Source organism: Melospiza georgiana, chromosome 27 (assembly GCF_028018845.1).
Source record: "Melospiza georgiana isolate bMelGeo1 chromosome 27, bMelGeo1.pri, whole genome shotgun sequence".
Classification (NCBI taxonomy): Eukaryota; Metazoa; Chordata; class Aves; order Passeriformes; family Passerellidae; genus Melospiza; species Melospiza georgiana.
In genome coordinates this window covers 5829023-5848759 of record NC_080456.1, presented here as the reverse complement: position 1 = coordinate 5848759, position 19737 = coordinate 5829023, and the positions used below count along the sequence as shown (strand labels likewise).

At 53.6% G+C, this 19737-nt stretch overlaps 3 protein-coding genes across 5 annotated transcripts; 2 read left to right on the top strand and 1 right to left on the bottom strand.

Moving 5' to 3' along the window:
• Positions 1 to 3112: 3112 nt before the first annotated feature.
• LOC131093927 (T-cell surface glycoprotein CD3 epsilon chain) lies at positions 3113 to 6775 on the top strand. The gene is made up of 7 exons (XM_058041327.1): positions 3113 to 3161; positions 4160 to 4180; positions 4433 to 4447; positions 4574 to 4780; positions 4992 to 5144; positions 5994 to 6040; positions 6700 to 6775. Exons 1-7 carry the CDS (start codon positions 3113 to 3115, stop codon positions 6754 to 6756), a joined length of 549 nt encoding a protein of 182 aa, XP_057897310.1. The 3' UTR covers positions 6757 to 6775.
• Positions 6776 to 8310: 1535 nt separating this feature from the next.
• LOC131093901 (T-cell surface glycoprotein CD3 gamma chain-like) lies at positions 8311 to 10465 on the bottom strand. Of its 3 annotated transcripts, none has more exons than XM_058041297.1 (5): positions 10345 to 10465; positions 9397 to 9600; positions 8984 to 9115; positions 8794 to 8834; positions 8311 to 8493 (listed from the first exon to the last, which is right to left on the bottom strand). In XM_058041297.1, exons 1-5 carry the CDS (start codon positions 10430 to 10432, stop codon positions 8431 to 8433), a joined length of 528 nt encoding a protein of 175 aa, XP_057897280.1. In that variant the 5' UTR covers positions 10433 to 10465; the 3' UTR covers positions 8311 to 8430. The 3 variants fall into 3 exon arrangements, with proteins under 3 accessions (XP_057897280.1, XP_057897279.1, XP_057897281.1); XM_058041296.1 differs by having other exon boundaries at positions 10309 to 10459; XM_058041298.1 differs by lacking the exon at positions 10345 to 10465 and adding an exon at positions 9890 to 9990.
• Positions 10466 to 10721: 256 nt separating this feature from the next.
• On the top strand, positions 10722 to 19472 carry ZW10 (zw10 kinetochore protein). The gene is made up of 16 exons (XM_058041208.1): positions 10722 to 10838; positions 11240 to 11374; positions 11872 to 11973; positions 12517 to 12594; positions 12697 to 12856; positions 13017 to 13166; positions 13582 to 13773; positions 13948 to 14099; positions 14284 to 14466; positions 14649 to 14887; positions 15659 to 15730; positions 16322 to 16491; positions 17038 to 17168; positions 17403 to 17534; positions 17717 to 17919; positions 18274 to 19472. The coding sequence occupies exons 1-16, from the start codon at positions 10722 to 10724 to the stop codon at positions 18392 to 18394; spliced, it is 2337 nt and encodes a 778-aa protein (XP_057897191.1). The 3' UTR covers positions 18395 to 19472.
• The last annotated feature ends 265 nt before the right edge of the window (positions 19473 to 19737 follow it).

The window sequence follows — 19737 nt, the reverse complement described above, 5'->3', positions numbered from 1 at the left end:
ACAAGTCCGGGCTGCAAAGGCGAATCCGCTTGGGGGAAAAGATGAGTTTCTGGAAGCCCTGCCAGCACAACGGGGCGGGTTCCTTGCCCCCAGCCCGGCCTGTGGCTGGGGACGGCGAGCGCTCCCTGCCCGAGTCGCTGCGCGCTCCTTGCCAAGGTGTGCCCGGCCCTGCCTCGCTGGCTCCTGCCGTAAATCAGCGATTCCCAAGGTAAGATTAATTTCTTCCCCCTCCCATATTGCCCTGCTCTTTGGTGTTGCAATCATTCCTCCTCCCAGCCGCCGCCCGAAACCACTCCCCTTTTGTGGGAGGTAAAAGAAGATTTGCCTGGAGGTGTTCATAGGTGGCTCGAAGGAATGAGGGCCATTTGTTCGGAAAAAAACCCTGCAAACGATCCTAAAAAGAGCAGCCCAAAACTGACAATCCGCGGCCGCACTGCGGGCCCTCACCCACGGGATGGAAACGTCCCACCAAACACAGACACCTACCCGAAAGTGATCTGAATGTTCCTTGGTTGCAGCCAAGGATTGGGAGGCTGGTGCTGGGGAAGTTCTGGGAAAAATCGGGTGGGAAATGGGCCCAGCCCGGCCATAAGTGAGAAATTCCGTGGGACATAAAATATTCTGCAGCCGGCACGTGGCTGTTGTGAGTGTGAAACCAATCAGAGCCTGTGTGTTGTCAAAATGAGGATGTTTACACTCGAGGGCCATAAATCACTGGAGCGGCAGTGTTTGTGTCTGGCTCACCATCCCTCCCAGAAGTCATCCCAGGTCACCGCTTCCACTTGTGCCTGGTGCCGATTTCCCTTGCAGGGGTGCAAGGGGAGAGTGCCCCAACCTCAGGGTGTTTGAGGGTTCCCTTCAGCGATTTGGTGATGGAAAAACAGCGCTGAGGCCGTCAGCTCCCTGGGCTGTCCCCAGAACAGAGCCGGGAATCCCGTGTGTGCAAACGCCTCCGAGACACCAAGGGTCTCCGTTTTCATGGAGTGATTTGGGACACCAAGGGTCTCCGTTTTCATGGAGTGATTTGGGACACCAAGGGTCTCCATTTTCCCGGAATGATTTGGGACACCAAGGGTCTCCGTTTTCCCGGAATGATTTGGGAACACCAAGGGTCTCCGTTTTCATGGAGTGGTTTGGGACACCAAAGATCTCCGTTTTCCCGGAGTGATTTGGGACACCAAGGGTCTCCGTTTTCATGGAGTGATTGGGGACACCAAGGGTCTCCGTTTTCATGGAGTGATTTGGGACACCAAGGGTCTTCGTTTTCCCGGAATGATTTGGGACACCAAGGATCTCCATTTTCCCGGAGTGATTTGGGACACCAAGGGTCTCCGTTTTCCCGGAACGATTCGGTCCCGCGTTACCCCTCCATCACTTCACGTCCCCAGATTCCCACTCGGTTACAGTTCCAGCACATCGCCTCCTTTTGTTTCCTCGCCACTGTGAATATTTATCACTCTGGGGCTTTGTTCGGGTTGTGTTTAATGTTTAGCAGCCAAAATTTGCTGCCACTTCCTAGTCCTGTTTCTGCACAGGGCTGGGAACAGCCCCCTTGCCTGCAGACTTTTGTTAATCTTTATCTTTTAACAAAACACGTGGACTCCAACTTTTAAGAGACGACCACGTCCCTGGCACACTCAGCAGTAACCTGAATTCTCTGATGTTCTACTCGGAAACATAAATAAGGGAAAGAAAGCCCTGACAAAGAGAGCACGGCAGTACAGGAAATGGGGCACAGCAGCACCCCCTGTCCCTTCAGAGCCTTTACAGATATTCCGCATCTGCGCTTCATCCTCAGCCAGCCGGGCCAGGAGCCCCCTCTAGCGGGGCCAGCCACGGCCACGGCAGCGCCCGAGCGGGAGAGCATCCCAAAAATGATGCTCGAGAGGGGCTGAGTGCCGGGGATGTGTTACAGATGTGTTACATGTGTTACATGTGTTACATGTGTTTAATGGAAAATCCTCGCTTTAGGATTTTTTCTCTTGAGAAGCCTCAAGAACAAAATGTAAACAATAACTATCTGCTGCTGTAGAACGCAACAGGTGTATCTTTGATTAGTTTCGTGTAGTTGTTTGTAATTAATAGCTAATCACACTCCAGCTGTGTCTCTCTAGTTGGAGACAAGATTTTGTAATAATTCTATTTTTCTCTTTTGCTTTCAAGCTGTCTAATAAAATCTTTTCTTATATTCTTTTGGTTTAGTTTTAATATAATATATATAATAAAATAATAAATCAAGCTTTTTAAAGCATAGAGTCAACATTCTGGTCTCTTCCCTCATCCTGGGAGCCCTGTGAACACCGCCATGGGGATGGGCAGGGAGCCATGGCCGTGCAGGGCTCTGGGTGCTCAGCTTTGGGGGGCAGCTCCTGCTCCCCTCATTCCAGCCTGCCTGTGCCTGAAGGGAGCTGCAGGAGGGTGGACAGGGGCTCTTGGCAGCACCTGTGGGGTAGAACAAGGGGGAATGGGCTGACACTGCCCGAGGGCAGGGCTGGATGGGATATTGGGAATTAGGAGTTGTTCCCTGGCAGGGTGGGCAGGCCCTGGCACAGCTGTGGCTGCCCCTGGGTTCCTGGCAGTGCCCATGGCCAGGCTGGACGGGGTTTGGAGCACCCTGGGACAGTGAGGGTGTCCCTCATGGCAGGGGTGGGATGCGATGGGCTTTATGGTCGCTTCCCACCCAAACCACGCTGGGATTCCACGTGAAGTCCTTTGGCACACTTGGAGCCTCTCAAGCTCCCACTTTGAGGAGCTGTTGGGAAGGTCCTGATGGATTCCAGCTCGTTTCTCTCTCCTCAGCTCCCAGGGCAGCCCCAGGATCTGCCCAGAGCCCGCAGAGCTGGCGCAGGGCAGAGGAGCCACCCCAGGCTGCTGGTGACGTCCCATGAAGACATTTTGAGCCTCCGCACTTCCTGACCTGGCCTTATTTCACGTGTGTGCCTCAGCCTCGGCTGCTCTGGAAAGAGTGAGCGCCCCAGCCCTGCTCGGGTGGGCAACAATTCTGGGAAAAACAATCCTGGGCTTCTTTCTAGGAAAGCCACCGTGCTCTTTCCTGCCACAGCCATGGCAGTCTGATGTGGTGGAGAGGAGCAGCAGCAGCAGGAACGCGAGGATGAGGCTGGAGCAGTGTCTGCCCCTCCTGGGGCTCCTGCTGTGTGCAGGTGAGTCCCCAATCTTCAGGCAGCTGGGTTACAGCTGTGCGAGCTGTAAGGTTCCACACTTCTAATTTTGGCAGTTTTATCCTTTATCCGTGCACTTTTCTCAAAGCGTTTGGTGATCCTGGGTAAGTGACTCAGGCTTGGTGGGACATCAGGGGTGGGGTGGCAGCTGGGGTGCCCCACTGGCTCAGGATGAAGTGCAGAGTACCTGGAAAGGCTCTAAAGAACCCAGTAATGAGGAGAGATGAGCGTACAGGATAATCCATTAAGAGTTGTTACCAGACTCCAGCTACTCTGCCCAAGTGCTGCAAGTACCAACTTTGTGAAGATAGAAAACGTGGTTTATCAGTGGCCTATTGTTTTTCCAGATTTAAATATATCTCTGTAAAATAAAAACCATCAGGTCACCTTCTCTCCATGGAAGTCCGCTGTGGAATTAAAATCTGCACTTATTCAAATCTGCAGTCGCTTATTTAAGTTACTTTTTGCAAAAGGACAAATGTCTTTAAAGGAAATCACAACTGTGATTCACACCTCCTAAAAACTCTTCCTTTAATATTCCAGCTCCTAAAACTCTCATGGAGCATGTTGTTTCCTGCAAGGCAGAAAAACCACACAGATAAACAGTTTTACAGCGTTAAACCAATGTCAGGCTCCCACTCTTGCAGAGGTTCTTACCAGGATTTTCCAGCAGTGTTTGCTCCACGATAATAAAGCAGAATTTCTCGGTTTGCATCTTGCAATAACAACCTTATTTTTCTGAACTGGGTTGGAAAATGATTCAAGTTTCCATTCTGCGTTAGGCTGTGTTGAAAATGGCTTCCAAGTTCAGAACAACATCCTGTCTCACCAGCAGAATATTTCTGATGCCTTCAGCATGAATGTGGGATTGTAAACATCTCTTTCAAGCAGCTGAGCTCAGAAAGGATGTCCTGGGAGTAGGAAAGGTGTGTGATAGCTGAAGTTCAATTATTTAACATTTCTTATTCCTTTTTTTGCAGTTGGCACCACAGCTCAGCAGGGTAAGTGTATTTTACTGCCATCCTTAACTATTTATCATGCTAAAATCCCTCAAAAGTGAGGACTAAAAGTCAAATAGAAAGATTTGAATTTTGTAAATATTGCAGGATAGGAAAAATTCACTGTTCATTAATTGACAGTGGTCTTACTGATTGGAGGAATTGGTATGTAATTATTACCAGTGCTGGGCATTTCCAGCACTGTGAGGCAATGGTGAGATGATTTTTTAACACTCTTTGTTTTCTGTTTTGCAGATGAAGAACTGGAGGGTAAGTGAATTTTACCAGCATTCTTTAGTATTTAGCGGGGTATAAAGACTGCAGCAGACTAAAAACCAGGTGGAAATATCTGACTTTTGCCCTTGCTTTCCTTTCTCATTGGTGCGTCCTCCCAAGAGGAATTCCTGGTGGAGATTTCTGGCACCACGGTGACCATCACGTGTCCCTTGGGCGAGGACGACGACAACATCCAGTGGGAGCTGTCTGGGAAAACCCAGGACACCAAGGAGAGGAAGTTCATTATAAAGGACCACGACAGCTCCCCTGCCAACCTCAGCTGCTCCTTGGGTAACGCGAAGCATCAGCTGTACCTGAATGCCAAAGGTGAGTGCTGCCCCCTCACCTGGCAGGTTTGGGGGCTGACTCTGGGTTTCCAGTGGCGTGGGTGAATGTGGTGCTGCTGAGGCCAGTCCCAGAGCCCATTTTGGGCAAATCTTCCCTCCCGGTTTGCCCTTTTCCCCTTCCCAGCTGCCCGTAGCCCTGTGCCAGGCTGGGCTCTCCCGGCTCTGAGCATCCCCTGCCCTCGTCCCTGCAGTTTGTGCCACCTGCGAGGAGCTGGACGCCCTGATGGTGGCAGGGATCATCACTGCAGACCTCCTCATCACCCTGGGCGTGCTGATCCTGGTCTATTACTTCAGCAAGGGCAGGAAGGGACGAGCCAGCTCTGCTGGGGACAGCCGGCCACGAGGTGAGAGCCACTGCAGGCACCCCAGCTGTCTGTGCCACCCTCTGGGCACCCAGGTGTGGTATTTTTGGGGTCCCCAGATGGAGGAGGAAGGAAATGGTGAATCTGACTCCATGGTTTTAGAAGGCAGATTTATTATTATATTAATATATTAATTATGTTAATTATATTAATTACATTAATTATATTATGTTGTACATTACATTAATTATATTATGTTGTATATTATATTATATTATATTATATTATATTATATTATATTATATTATATTATGCTATACTAAAACTAAACTAAAGAATAGAGAAAGGATACTGACAGCAGGCTACAAAAAACGATAATGAAAACTCATGACTCTTCAGAGTCTGACACAGCTCAGCACCGATTGGCCATTAAATAAAAGCAATTCATATCTTGGATAAACAATCTCCACTCACATTTCAAAGCAGCAAAACGCAGGAGAAGCCAATGAGATAATTATTGTTTTCCTTTTTCCCTGAGGCTCCTCAGCTTCCCAGGAGAGAAATCCTGGGCAAGGGGATTTTTCAGAAAAAAGACAGTCACACCCAGGGAAACCCTCATGGCATCCTCTGCTCCCCACGAGCTTCCAGGCAGTGCTCCTGCATCCCAGGGGTGTTCTCCAGGCGTTCTCTGGGCAGGGATGGGCTGGCTGCTGCAATGGAGCTCATTTCCCAGGCCGCTGTGCTGGAGCCAGCCCTGCAGCTGTGTGTATTCTGAACTCTTCAGGAGCTCAGAATGAATCCATGGGGGTTGATCTGTGGTGTGCCTGGCCCTGGGATCAGCCTGGGGAGCCCTCATAGCAGGGACTCACCCTCTCTGTGCCTCTCTTTCAGGTCCGAAGATGCAGCGGCCTCCCCCTGTCCCCAACCCGGACTATGAGGTGAGGACAGTCCCTTTCCATGCTGCTGCTGGGCAGGGACAGCCAGGTCATCCATCCCTGGAGGAGCATCCAGCCGAGCTCCCAGATTTCCTGGCTGGAATTGGGAAAAGGGTGGTGAGGGTAGAGCCCCTCTCCCTGGTGCTGCCACGGGGATTTATGTGGGGGCAGAGCTGCAGCTCCCTGGGCACTGCCCCTGCTCTGCTGTGCTTTTCTCCATGCCCTATGTGGGCTTAGTGAGGGCTCCTTAGAGCTGGTGCTATGGAGGAATGATGAGGAGGACTCCATCTTATCAGAAGGCAAATTAATTACTTTATTATACTGTATTATTCTATACATCTAAAACTGAACCTGCCAAGCACTCAACTCTGCACACACTGCACAGAATCTCGTGACTGTCACCCTCAGTCCTGACACACACACACACACACACACTGTGTTTCCCTGACAGGCCAAGGAAATAAAACACCATCACTGTGGGGAAACAATCTCCACATTGCTTTCTGCTATTGCACATTCTACTATTGCATTCTACTTTGGCACAAAAACAGGCGCAGCAAATGAGATGAGAATAATCTTGGGAAGAATTTTGCCCTGCTTTTCTCTGTGAGGAGAAGTGTGGGGCTCCATCGCCTGACCCAGGATCTCATGTCTCCCCACAGCCCATCCGGAAGGGGCAGCGGGAGGTGTATGCAGGCCTGGCCCCCAGGGCCATCTGAAACTCCTCTGGTGGCAGCCTGGACAAGCAGCTCGGGGTGAAACGCTTCTGCCCACCTTGTCCCGGCTCTCTGCAGCTCTGCTGAGCCTCTGGTGTTCTGGCCACAGGACAGGGACGGGCTGTCCCACCCTGGGGTGTGCTTGGGTTTGCCAGCCCGGAGCAGAAATGAGCACATTGGCACGAGATTTCCTTCTCATTAAAGGACTGCAACCTCACTGGGCCTCCGTGGTCTCCTTTTCCCCTTGCACTTCCCTCTGCTCCTGCTGCTTTCCCCTCAGGTTTAATTTCCACCCTGAGTGCCCCCACTCGGTTCTGGTGTTCCCTGGGCTGAGAATGGATCCTCCTCAGGGGGATTTGCCTCTGACCTTTTCCTTCAGGCGTAATATCTACCCTGAGTGCCCTCACTTGGTTCTGGTGTTCCTTGGGCTGAGTATGGATCTTGTGCAGGGGGTTTTGCCTCTGACCCGGTCCCGCTCTCCCCTTCCCAGCCTGGCCCCATTTGCAGCAATGCTGCTCGCAGAAGGTGACAGCGTGGCCCTGTGTGGGTTTGGGGCTCTGGGGCTGCTTGGTGCTGTGTGTATCTCGCCATCTCCCCGCCGGGGTGTGGGGCCTGCTGTGGTGAAGGAGCCCAGCTGTGCTCTAAACCGCATCCTGGAGCTGCTGGGGCGCAGCTCAACGCCCCCAGCCCTGCTCTGCTGCTGCTTCCTCTGCTCAGGGCTGCCTCAGCCAGGCTTCGAGCTCAAACAGGCACCAAAACAACCCACGGGCCCCTCTTCACCGCCGCACCCCCACTTTGGGCTTTACTGCCTGCAGGGCTGCAAATTTCCTCATCCTCCCAGGCTGAGGTGATGCTGGCTGGCCCTGTTGGTGTCTGTGTCCCATTCTGGGGGCTCAGACGGGAGATGTCCTTTATCCCCATGAACATTCCAACGTGAGCTGTTTCTGCTTGGGGCTGGGGAGTGGAGACCTGGCATTGCCATTCCAAATCCCATCCCTGTGCATCTTCCCAATGACCACATCTCATCCCTGTGCACCCTCCCAGTGAACAGATATTCGCAGTGACCAGATCCCATCTCTGTGCCCTTCCCAGTGACCAGACTCCATCTTGTGTGCACCTACCCAGTGACCAGATCTTCCCAATGATCAGATGCCACCCTGTGGATCTTCCCAATGACTAGATCTTCCCAATGACCAAAATCCCATCCTGTGTGCACCTTCCCAGTGATCAGACGCCATCCCTGTGCCCTTCCCAGTGACCAGACCCCATCCCTGTGCCCTTCCCAGTGACCAGACCCCATCCCTGTGCCCTTCCCAGTGCCCAGACCCCATCCCTGTGCCCTTCCCAGTGACCAGACCCCATCCCTGTGCCCTTCCCAGTGACCAGACCCCATCCCTGTGCCCTTCCCAGTGCTCAGACCCCATCCCTGTGCCCTTCCCAGTGACCAGACCCTCTCCCTTTGCCCTTCCCAGTGCCCAGACCCCATCCCTGTGCCCTTCCCCAGGAGCTGCACACAGCAGATGGAGCAGGGAGCCCGTGGGACAGGCTCATCTTTATTGGCATTAATACAGAAGTGCAAGAGGTGTGCAATGAGCACAGGGCTGCAAGCAGCCCACCCTGGAGGGACCCCCAAGCAAAGCCAGCACGCTGATGAAGGCAGTCCCAGAGTCTTCCTCCTCACCTGCGCGCACGGGCGGGAGCCAGCCTGCTGTACTGATCCTCCTCCCGCTCTCCCAGGGGCTGCCAGGGGGAAAAATAAGGGGACATGAACCCAAACTGCACCTGCCAAACCCTGGGAGGGTGAGCTGGGTCAGCCTTGGGCAAGATTCTCTCCACGCTGAGGGGCTGAAGGTGCACACACACACACAGGGGAGCTGAAGGTGTCCCCAAACACACACAGGGGTGCTAGTGGTGTCCCCACACACACCCAGGAATGCTGAAGGTGTCCCCAAACACACACAGGGGTGCTAGTGGTGTCCCCACACACACCCAGGAATGCTGAAGGTGTCCCCAAACACACACAGGGGTGCTCCCACTCACCTGGTAGAGCTCGTTGGAGATCAGGTTCTGCTTGTCAGAGGCTGGAGGAAGAAAGGACAAGCTCAGGTAGCCATGGGCAATGAGGGGAAGGTTTCCAAACAAACCCAAGAGCTGGCTGCAGCCCCCAGGGGTGCCACACAGAGCTCCCAGGGGTGCCAGGCACAGCCCCCGGGCTGTCCCCATCCCTCACCTCGCGAGGTGTGTCCCCTGTCATGGCCACTGATGCAGTACACGGCCACTGCCAGGAGCAGCGTGGCCACCAGGTCGGCGACGACGATGCCCGAGATGGTGGGAGCGTCCACCTCGATGCAGTTCTGGCACACTGCAAACCCAAAAGGACACAAACACTGAGGGCAGGGCCAGCTCTGCCAGGGCAACAGAGCCCAGCTGGCTTTGCTGCGTGACCCCCGTGTCCCCCACACCAGTGCAGGGCAGAGGAGCAGGTCATGGCACGGAACTGCAGGGCTGTCACAGTGACACCATATGCAGAGAAACCACTGGAGACACTCCTAGGTGAGGGGAAAATCCCTCAAGGCTCGGCTTAGGGGAACACTCCGAGCAGCCCTGGCTGCTGGCTCTGGCAAGGCAGCAGTGAACACTTACTGCGGTAGTGCACCTGGAGGCTGCTCCTCCGGCCTTCTGTCTCACACGTGTAGAGGCCCCTGGGGTCATCATAAACCCCGCTCAGGTCCAGCTGTGCCTCGTGCCCAACAGGGCTCCCATCTCTCCACCATGTGATGTTCTTGCCTTGGCTCCTCACACACTCCAGGAACACCTTCCCGCTGAATTCCTTCACGAATATCTGCCCTGTGCAAGGAGAAGGGAGCAGAGAGCTTCACCTCTGAGTGATGAGCAGCAGGGCAGAGCTCGGAGCTCCTTCCTGGGCAGGAAGCATCACATCAGGCTGTCCCAAAAGAGCTCTGGCCAAACTCTCCCATCCTCCTGCACCGATTCCTTTTTCCCCGTGGACATTCCAAACTTTCCCTGCAGGAAAACCTCACCAAGCCCTGGGGTTCCCAAGCCCTGGGGTTCCTTCCCACCATGTCCAGGGACCACGGCGAGTGTCCGGCCGCTGACCCCACACCCCCGGACTCACCTCGGACCCCCCAGCTGGCCAGGGCCAGGCTGGCCAGCAGCCCCCAGGCACTCAGAGCCTTTCCCCCCGGCATGGCACGGCGGTGGTGGCTCTGTCCCCGCTCCGGGACGTGGGGACAGCTGTCACCACGAGGCACCTCCCGCCCGGGCTGCGTCAGGCACCGGATGCCGGGGGCTGATCCTCCCTCCCCCGGCGAGAATGGAGGGGGGCTCGGGGCCTGCCTCCTCACCCCAGCACCCACGGAACCCTCTGAGCCCCGATCTCCCTGTCCCCCTGCAGCCAGGGACATCCACTGATGGACCCCGCAGCCAGGAAACACTGCAGAGCTGGGGGGTCCCCGAAATTTCCACATCCCCTGCAGCCACTGGTCCCCCATAGCCACAGACTCCGGCATCCACTGGTCCCTCATAGCCACGGACCCTCAGCATCCACGGGTGTCCCTGCTAGCCATAGACCCTCAGCATCCAGTAGCCACAGGTCACGCCATCCACAGATTCCCCGGCATCTCCGTGTCCCCATAACCGCGTTCCTGCTCCCTCTCATCTCCGGGCGTCACCATAACGGCGGTCCTCTCTCACCCCCATCTCCAGATGTTCCCATAACCGCGGTTCCCGCCTCCCGGTATCTTCGTGTCCCCATAACCGCGGTCCCCGATCCCCATGGGATCTCTGGGTGTCTCCATAACCCATGGGATCTCTGGGTGTCTCCATAACCGCGGTCCCCTCTCCCTGCCGTGTCCGGCTGTCCCCGGTCAGTCTCGAACCCGCGGTCTCCCGATCGAGCTCCGCGCCGCGGTCCCGTGTCCCTCGCGGCCGCCGTAGGGCGCGCAGCCATGGCGGCGCGGGCGGGCTCGCTGGTGGCGGCCGTGCTGGCGCACTCGGGCCGGCTGGACAAGGAGCACCTGGGGGCTCGCGTCGGGCGCCTCTCCCGCCGCGTCGAGGAGCTCAAGGCAAGGGACGGGGAACGGAGGGGGCGCGGGGAGAGACAGGGAGCCGGCACTGCGGCGGAGCCGGTCGGGACTGGGTGTCCAGCTGTGTGTCACTCGGGTGTCCAGATGTCCAGCTCTGGGTCAGCTGGATCGGGGTGTTCAGCCCTGGATTATTTCGGGTGCCCAGCCCTGGTTTGGGCCGGGTGTCTAGCCCTGGGTCAGCTGGATTGGGGTGCCCAGCCTTGGTTCAGCCCCGGGTGTCCAGTCCTGGTTCGTCCCGGGGTGCCCCAGCCCTGCTCAGGGGTGCCCAGCCCTGCTCAGGGATGTCCCAGCCCTCTCCATCCTGCGGTGCCCCAGCCCTGCCCTCTCACCCTGTCCCTGTGTCACCGAGGTGACGCTGTCCCTTCGCTCGCTGTCCTCAGGGAGAGGTGTGCACCATGATCAACAAGAAGTACAGCGAGTTCCTGCCCAGCATGCAGAGCGCAGAGGACCTGGTGGCGCAGGTGGAGGGGCTGTCCAACAACATCGACCTGCTCAAGGCGGGCATCGAGAACGAGGTGACTCCCAGGGACATCCTGCTCCATTTCAGCCCAAATCTGGAGCCCCCCACCCCATCGTGGGGTGCTTGGTCACAGCCCCAAACCTGCCAGAGCTCAAGGAGCGTCTGCACAACACTTTCATGATGGGATTTTGGGGTTTGTGGCAGGACTCGATGGTCCCATCCAGCTCAGGGGATTCTGTGATTCTCTGGCTGGGATCCCTGGGTGATATCAGCCCTAAAGAATGCCTTGAGGTGACACCAGGGTGCACATTAAGAGCTGCCATTAAGGGGTTGTCACTCTTGTATGGGTGGAAAAGTGTGTCACAGTGTCCTTCAGAGAGAAGGACCAGCCTTGGCTGGGGCAGGGGGTGGGACACAGGAGTAAAAAGGATGGAGTTTTTCCCTCCTCACCAAATCATTCTCTGAACAGAAATAAATGATAAGTGAAATTTAAGAGGAAAATGTGTGTGCTAACCAATGCTGTGAGTGAACTGAGAACTGCTGTTGTTTTAGGTCCAGCAAGATCTAAACGTGGCTGTTGCTGAGTTCACAGAGCTGAAGCAGCAGCTGGAGAGGGACACGCTGGTCCTGAGTGTCCTGAAAAAGCTGCAGGAGGTGAGGAGGGGGAGCAAAATAATCCTGCTCCTCAGTGTGAGCATTGTTCTGGGCTTCTGTTTGGGATGAGTGTCTGTAGCTCACAGGATTGGGAGTGTCTGTAGTTTACAGGTTTGTGTGTCTGTAGCTCACAGGATTGGGAGTGTCTGTAGTTTACAGGTTTGTGTGTCTGTAGCTCACAGGTCTGGGAGTGTCTGTAGTTTATAGATTTGGCAGTGTCTGTAGCTCACAGATTGAGGTGAGTGGCAGCAGCTCACAGGATTGGGAGTGTCTGTAGTTTACAGGTTTGTGTGTCTGTAGCTCACAGGATTGGGAGTGTCTGTAGTTTACAGGTTTGTGTGTCTGTAGCTCACAGGTTTGGGAGTGTCTGTAGTTTATAGATTTGGGTGTCTGTGGCTCACAGATTGAGGTGAGTGGCAGCAGCTCACAGGTCTGGGAGTGTCTGTAGTTCAGAGCTTTGGGTGAGTGTGTAGCTCACAGGTCTGGCAGTGTCTGCAGTAGCAGAGCTGCAGTGACACCCCCTGTGTGTGTTCCCCTTTGCAGTTTGACACAACTATCAAGGAGTGCAACTCTGCCCTGCAGGAGAAGCAGTACGTGGCAGCAGCTCAGCAGCTGGAGAAGGTAGCAGTGCCCCTGGCAGGGGGCTGGATGCCAGGGCTGGGTTCCAGGGGATGCTTTCCCTGGCAGGGCAGTGCCCACCTGAGCTGTGTCTGCTCTCCCCAGGCACGGAGCAGCCTCAGGAGCCTGGAGTCCCGCAGGGGCTTTGAGCTGAAGATCCTGAAGGCCCTGGGCACGGAGCTCACAGTGCAGACACAGAACATGATCTACCACCTCGGGGAGGAGTGGCAGAAGCTCATTGTGTGGAAGCTTCCCCCTTCCAAAGGTGCTCACAGGGCTTTTTTCACTCTTTCTGCCCCACTCTTTCACCTGCAGGGTGGGACACGCAGTGGAGCTGTTGGGCTGAGGGGGCTGGAGGAGCTCTGGGGAGGGTGGATCTGCTTCTGCTGTGCCCTGTGACAGTTCTGAATGTGCTTTGTGTGCAGGGAGCAGCAGCCTGGAGGCCCTGGTGCTCTCAGAGCTGCACTTGCACACGGTGCCACCCCAGGACGAGGACACTGCTGTGCCCCCCGTGGCTGCTGTGCTGCAGGCCCTGGCTGTCCTGGGAGAGCTGCACTCCAAGCTCAAAGACTTTGGTAAGGCAGACCCCAGGAACAGCCCCAGTAGCTCAGGGGGGATACTTCAGGCTTGTTTTAACATGGATAGTGAGACCCACTTCACTCCAGCAGGACACTGGGAAACTCCTTCCTCTCCTGGCTTGTGTTTCCCACTGAGGTGAATGCTGTAGCTCTTATTAATAGGAAAATATTTATCCCATTATACACCTGGAATTATTTCTCCTTTCCTGACAGTTCCGTGTACTTCTGGTCTGTGACTATGTGGTTTAATAGCCTGGTGCTTGAAGAGTTTTACCTCATTGGTAATTCCCTGATAGAGCTGATCAAGGGATTATTCCTCCCACTTCTTGCAGTCTCTAAATCCAGAACAGTCAGGGCTGGACCTCACTGGAGCCATCTGCTGTTGGAAAACCTCTGTTTTCTCTTTCCTCAGGCCACTTGTTGTTGCAGTACATCCTGAAGCCTCTGATCTCACACCCATCTCTGGAGCCAGTCCCAGAGGAGCAGCCAGATGTGTTCATCCTGAGGTTCAGGTCCCAGGAGCTTGCTCTGGACGAGTCCTCTCCCATGGAGGTGTTTGAGAAGATCAAGCTGGTGTTTGAAGTTCTGCACAAATACCTGCTAAGTATGCAGTTCTGGAGTTAGTTATGATCAGTACCCTGTTCGTTTAATGGGAGTTTTCTAGAATATCTGGTTGTTAATCAGCATTATGTGCAAGGAAGATGGAGGAAAGGCTTTTGAGCTGATGGAGGGCCTGGCCCAGCTGTGTTAAAATCCATTTTTCTTCTCTGGGATGCAGATGTGCCTCTGGAGCAGCCTGGGGAAGGCAGAATCACCCTGGCAGAGCTGCTGGGGGAGCTCATCTGGGAGGAGCTCTCAGACTGCCTCATCCACAACTGCCTGGTGAACTCCATCCCAACCAACAGCAGCAAACTGGAGCAGTACAAAGAGGTGGGTCCCAAAAACCCTCCCAGGTTTGAACACAGAGCCCAGGTACTCCAGTGGGATGGCATTCCAGTGGTTAATGCCCTCCAAAACCTCCTTCATCCTCTGCTTTCAGCCTTTATACCCAATTTAACTTTGTTCCCTGATTTTTGGGGGCTGTGCTAACATCGAACACATCTGCTCTCCTCAGGTGATTGAATCCACAGAGGAGTTTGAGAAGGCCCTGAAGCAGATGCAGTTTCTGAAGGAGGACACAACTGCCCTGCTGAAATACGCCTGCAACGTGGATTCCCACTTTGCCAACAAGAAGTGCCAGGATGTGATCATGGCAGCCAGGAACCTGATGACCTCAGAAATACACAACACTGTCAAGGTGACTGGGGATGCCTCACACAGTTGTTCCATCTGGAAAACAATCTCTGAATATTTTTTAACAGTGCTGCAGTGTTGTGTTTATCTTGAGTCTCAAACCTCTGCCATTGAGTGCTTTTTAGTTTTGCAGATTTTTCTTTCAGAGCTCCGAGTTCTGTTACCCTCTCTCTCTGTTTCCCTTAGATCACGCCTGATTCCAGCACAGCCCTCCCAGAGCTCCCTGATCCTGGCTCAGGAGACCACATGAAGCTGCCCGGAGCCTGCAGCCTGGTGCCCAATGGCACAGTGAGCGTGGGCACTGAGAGCAGGCTGAGCCCCCTGACGCTGTGCCTGCCCTGCTGCCGCATCAGCTGCTCCGTGCAGCAGCTCGTGGAGCTGGCTTACCACACCCTGCTGGAGGCCACAGCCAGCACTGACCTCTGGTAGGGATTGCCTGGCGTTCCTCAGTCAGCATCACTTCTCAAAGCAGTGTTTGTTTATTGTGTGTCAGCCCCTAGCAACGCCCAGCACCTGGGAATAGATTTAAAGAACTTGAAAAATTGGAGTCGGTCGTTACTCTTGTTTTGGCTGGAGGATGTACCCCTGGGTTTGGGCAGGAGACTGACACTGCTGCAGGCTGTTCCTTCAGGTTTTTAGAAAAATCAGTTGTTTAGAAAAATCAAACCCATCTCTTTTTGCCAAAACCAAGTGCTGGCCTCGGTGTGAGCAGAGTTCTTTGTGCTGGTGAAAACAAAGAACTCCAGGCTGCAGCTGGCAGGGCTCTTGGGGATAAACAAACAGGATCCACATAAACTCAATTTAACCAGAGCCCTGAAGTAGGAGAGTTGCCCAGGTAATAGCTGCCCTCAAGGGGCAGGGACAGTGTCCCTGAGTGTTCCTGCCCACCTGGAGGGACAGGGACAGTGTCCCCTTTGTTCTGGGCTTTCATGGATCTCCCTTCCACACTGACCCTCAAGGTCAGCACAGCCTTTGAGAGTTTTCCAGAGTGTTGATAGTGCTGTCATTGATGCTGACAATCCCCTCTTTGTGCCAGTGCTTCACTGCTCATAAAACCTTGTTGTGGGGCAGGCTGAGGGTGAGCTGTGGGCAGGACACCAGTGCCAGGCTGACATGAGCCCTGTTTGGGCAGGCTGAGGGTGAGCTGTGGGCAGGACATCAGTGCCAGGCTGACATGAGCCTTCTTTCCCTTGCAGCTGTGTGCAGCTCTTTGACTGTGTCAGGAACATCTTCCAGCTCTTCTATGAGGTGGTGCCCACATACCACAGGTGAGTGTGTCCACATTTCCTGTTCTGAGGGGCAGTACTGCTGTTGGAATGGTCCCACTACAGCTCCATCAGCAAAAATCAACTACTCAATCTCTAAGACTTACCTGTGCAAAGCAAAGTGCTGGAGAATTTCTGTGTTGGCAGTCTGTGATCAAGGGTGTGGGTGAAGCTCTCACACAGCTGCATTTGTTTCCAGACATAACTTTGACCTCAGATCTGATGTGCAGATTTTCCAGGATGTTTTTCATGTGAAAAAAAGAGCAGCAGTGAAGATGGAAAGTTCACAATCCTGTCAGAGACCTTCTCTCCCCTTTCCTCTCTGTGACTTTGCTCTAACAAAATGTATTCCTGTTTGAAAGCCCATGGCTGGAAACTGTGGGATAACACAGGGTTCAAGTGCCTCAGTGCCATTTCAGACTCTTTTCCTGCCAGTTCCTGTGGGGTTTGTGAGATTAAATGTTTTCACTCTGATGTCAGTCAGGCCTTGCCAGCACCAGACCGTGCATTTCTCTAGGATAGACACAATCATTTTTTTTAACAGAACCAGCTCTAAATAAACCCATTTCTCCTTTTCCCTTCTTGCTGGGCCAGGGAGAACCTGCAGAAGCTGCCCCAGCTGGCTGCCATCCACCACAACAACTGCATGTACATCGCCCACCACCTGCTGACCCTGGGCCACCAGTTCCGCTACCGCAGCACCAGCGTGCTCAGCAACGGGGCCGCCACCTTCGTGGACCTGGTGCCTGCCTTCAGGAGGCTGGGTAACTCCCCTGCCCCTTCCCCTCTCCAGAGGTGCTTGTGGCTCACCTGGGAGCTCACCCTGCTGGGTGCTTTCCTGGGGGTTTGGCTGCTCACTCAGTGTGAGCAGTGGGTTGGTGGTGTTTGGACAGGCGGCACAAACATTTCTGAGTTAGGAGGTTTTGGCTCTTTGAAACCTGTATCTTCCTGTGAGCTTAGTCTCCCAAGAACAGCTCAGTATGCAGCAAGTTGTGTTCTGGGATCTGCTGCTCAGTCCTTTGATATTTTCCTTAGTTATTCCACAGTAATAAATTCAGAGATAGGTTTGTGTGAGCTAACAGGAGCAATCCACAATTCCTTCTGCTGCTCTTTTCCAGCAGTGCTGTAGCAATGCAAGCTGCACGAGAGCTCACTGGTTAAACTGGCGCTGGGAGACTGTTTGGAGACTGGAAATTGATTAAAAATAAAACGTTATAGCAAGTTCATTATTCAGCACTTGCAGTCATAAATAGGCAGAGCAAATTTAGTAATTGTTTAATTGCTTCTCTCTGCTTGTTTTGCTCCTAAAGGGATGGAGTGTTTTCTGGCCCAGATGCGAGTGCAGAAGGGAGAAATCCTGGAGAGGCTCTCGAGTGCCAGGAACTTTTCCAACATGGATGATGAGGAGAATTACTGTGCAGCAAATAAAGCCATAAAGCAGGTGAGGAAGGCAGCGAGAGAGCATCCCAGTGCCTGCAGGTATCCTGGGGAGGGTGCACTGTGGAATCTCAGTGCAGCTGCTAAGAAAACTGTTTTCTGACTGATGGTTTGGGGTTTTTTGTCCTGGGCTGTGTCTTTAGCAGGATTGCTCCGTTGTTTCTCCCCATCTGTGCTCTCCTGATGCCCTGGTGCCTTTCCCAGGGTTCTGGTGTCACGCTCAGCTGTTGCCTTGCAGGTGCTGCACCAGCTGAGGAGGCTGGGCATGGTGTGGCAGGATGTGCTCCCTGTGAACGTGTACTGCAAGGCCATGGGGGCCCTCCTGAACACAGCCCTGGCAGAGATTGTCACCAGGATTGCTGCCCTGGAGGTAACAGCCATGGGGGTGCTGGGGACAGCGTTTGTCACCTCCAGGAACTCTCCCCACCATCACATTTTAGGGGAGCAGTTCATTCACACAGAAATTATAATCATGTATCCATTGGGACTGTTTCACTTGGCACTCCCAAAATAAGCCTCACTTAATCTCTGTTGATGTTCTCCCCATCCCAGGACATCTCTGCAGAGGATGCAGACAGGCTGTACTCACTCTGCAGGATCATGGTGGAGGAGGGACCCCAAGTTTTCACCCCTCTGCTTGAAGAGGACAAAAACAAGAAGTACCAGGAGGAAGTTCCAGTCTATGTGCAGAAGTGGATGACATTCAAGGAGCTGATGATCATCCTGCAGGCCAACCTCCAAGAAATTGTGGATCAGTAGGTGTTTCCTTTCCAGCTGCTTCTCCAGCCTGTGCAGGGAGCTGCAATTCAGAGGAAGAGCAGGAACTTGCCCTTTCCCTTTCCCTTTCCCTTTCCCTGTTCCCTTTCCCTTTCCCTTTCCCTTTCCCTTTGCCTTTCCGTGTTCCCGTTCCCTTTCCCTGTTCCCTTTCCCTTTCCCTTTCCCTTTCCCTGTTCCATTTCCCTTTCCCTTTCCCTTTCCCTTTCCCTTTCCGTTTTCTTTTCCAGAGGAAAGGGTCAGGACCAGCTGCTGGCACAGGTCCTTGGAGGCTTGCTGGAGGTGCCATTTCTGGGCAGATTGGTCACATAAAGCTCTCCCTGTCTCCCCTGCAGGTGGGCAGATGGCAAGGGGCCTCTGGCAGAGGAGTTTTCAGCAGCTGAGGTGAAGAGTCTGATCCGAGCCTTGTTCCAGAACACAGAGAGGAGAGCAGCAGCCCTGGCCAAGATCAAGTGACTCCAGTTTACACCTGCACCTTGTGGCACAGCAAGAGCAAACTGACACTTCCAAATACTCTTTTGATTTCACCTTTCTTATTTCTGCTGGTCTGGGAAACCTTGGGATTGGGTTGGTGCTTCCTGGAGCTTGCCTGGGGGAAGGAGCATTTCCTGCTCAGTGTTCTGTAACCTCATCTCAGGCTGGGCCCTTCCAGTGCTCAGCTGGGACTCTTCTATGCACTGCTGCACGTGGGAGCTGCAGCCCCTGTGTGGCCTCTGCTGTCCCCCAAAGCACACGTGGAGCCCAGAGATTGAGGGGTCCGTGATGTCCCTCCAGGAGTGCCAGAGTTTCCCACCTCAGCTTCCCCTGAGACCTCCAGGGAGAGACACTTCAGAGGGGGATGTGGGGAGAGGAGATCCTGTGCTGGGTGACCACGGGTCAGGTCACAGGATTTTTTACAAAGTAGGAAAATTCTCTTATTTCTCATGGAAAATGTATTCAAACTGATTTAGAGCTTTCCAGTGTCACTTTCCCAAGTGTAGAGGGCAGTTCAGCTCCTTCCTTTATGTTTGTGTTGGGTGTGCACTGCACACCTCTGTGTCTTTCTGGTGTATTTTCTGTCCTTCAGGAGTGATGAGAGAAATGTAAACCAGTACACAAAGGGAATGCAAGGTGCCCTCACGGCATGAAGTCACAAAAGGCTGTTTGGCACTTGCATTGTTGTACATCTGTTTTAATTGAAAACCTCACTGAGAGCGTTCACTGAGCTCAGCCCAGAGACCAAGGTGCTGCCAATCCTTCCTGCCCTGTAGTGCTTAGAAGAGTTTCAGTCACAGTTTCATGTTTTAATCTGTTGTCTCCTGTTCTGTCCCACTCCTATTCCCATTCCCAGGTGTTTGTGCAGGGGCTGAGCCTTTCCTGTCACTCAGTCCTTGCAGAACCTTTGTGTTTTTGTTTTCCCACAACACCTCATGGGATCCCCTGTCCCTTCAAACACAGTCATCCAGAATGGTCTATTTTGAAAAACACTTCTCCCCTGTTGATTGTTCACAGAATTGGAATTTGCTATTTTCTTGAATAAACTATTTATACTGAGCATGTTTGGGAGTCTGTTTGGGTTACAGTGAGGCAGGAGGAGCCAGTCCTGGGCTGTTCCTCACCTGTGGGAAGGGCAGGGCGTTTCCATGTGCAGTCTGTCCTTTCCTGAATTCTAGTGGGTCTGAGAAAATCAGACTGGAAGAGCTGTCCCATGCAATAAAGGCATTTTCCCCCTACTCCTCCATCCCTGACAGCCATAGCTGCTGCCTCAGTGCTCCAATGAAGCACCAATGAATTTTTAATGCTGTTTAACCAAAGGAACT

Excerpts from the sequence above, each read along its gene's own strand:
- LOC131093927 (XM_058041327.1), top strand. The coding sequence starts at position 3,113 with ATGAGGCTGGAGCAGTGTCTGCCCCTCCTGGGGCTCCTGCTGTGTGCA. Across the intron at positions 3,162-4,159 it reads GGGGCTCCTGCTGTGTGCAG|TTGGCACCACAGCTCAGCAG; the intron begins GTGAGTCCCCAA and ends CTTTTTTTGCAG. Across the intron at positions 5,145-5,993 it reads TGGGGACAGCCGGCCACGAG|GTCCGAAGATGCAGCGGCCT; the intron begins GTGAGAGCCACT and ends CCTCTCTTTCAG.
- LOC131093901 (XM_058041296.1), bottom strand. The coding sequence starts at position 10,432 with ATGAGAGGGAGCAGGAACGCGGTTATGGGGACACGGAGATGCCGGGGA. Across the intron at positions 9,116-9,396 it reads CCTCCAGGTGCACTACCGCA|TGTGCCAGAACTGCATCGAG; the intron begins GTAAGTGTTCAC and ends TTGGGTTTGCAG. Across the intron at positions 8,494-8,793 it reads TCTCCAACGAGCTCTACCAG|CCCCTGGGAGAGCGGGAGGA; the intron begins GTGAGTGGGAGC and ends TCCCCCTGGCAG.
- ZW10 (XM_058041208.1), top strand. The coding sequence starts at position 10,722 with ATGGCGGCGCGGGCGGGCTCGCTGGTGGCGGCCGTGCTGGCGCACTCG. Across the intron at positions 13,167-13,581 it reads CTCCAAGCTCAAAGACTTTG|GCCACTTGTTGTTGCAGTAC; the intron begins GTAAGGCAGACC and ends CTCTTTCCTCAG. Across the intron at positions 17,535-17,716 it reads CCAGGATTGCTGCCCTGGAG|GACATCTCTGCAGAGGATGC; the intron begins GTAACAGCCATG and ends TCCCCATCCCAG.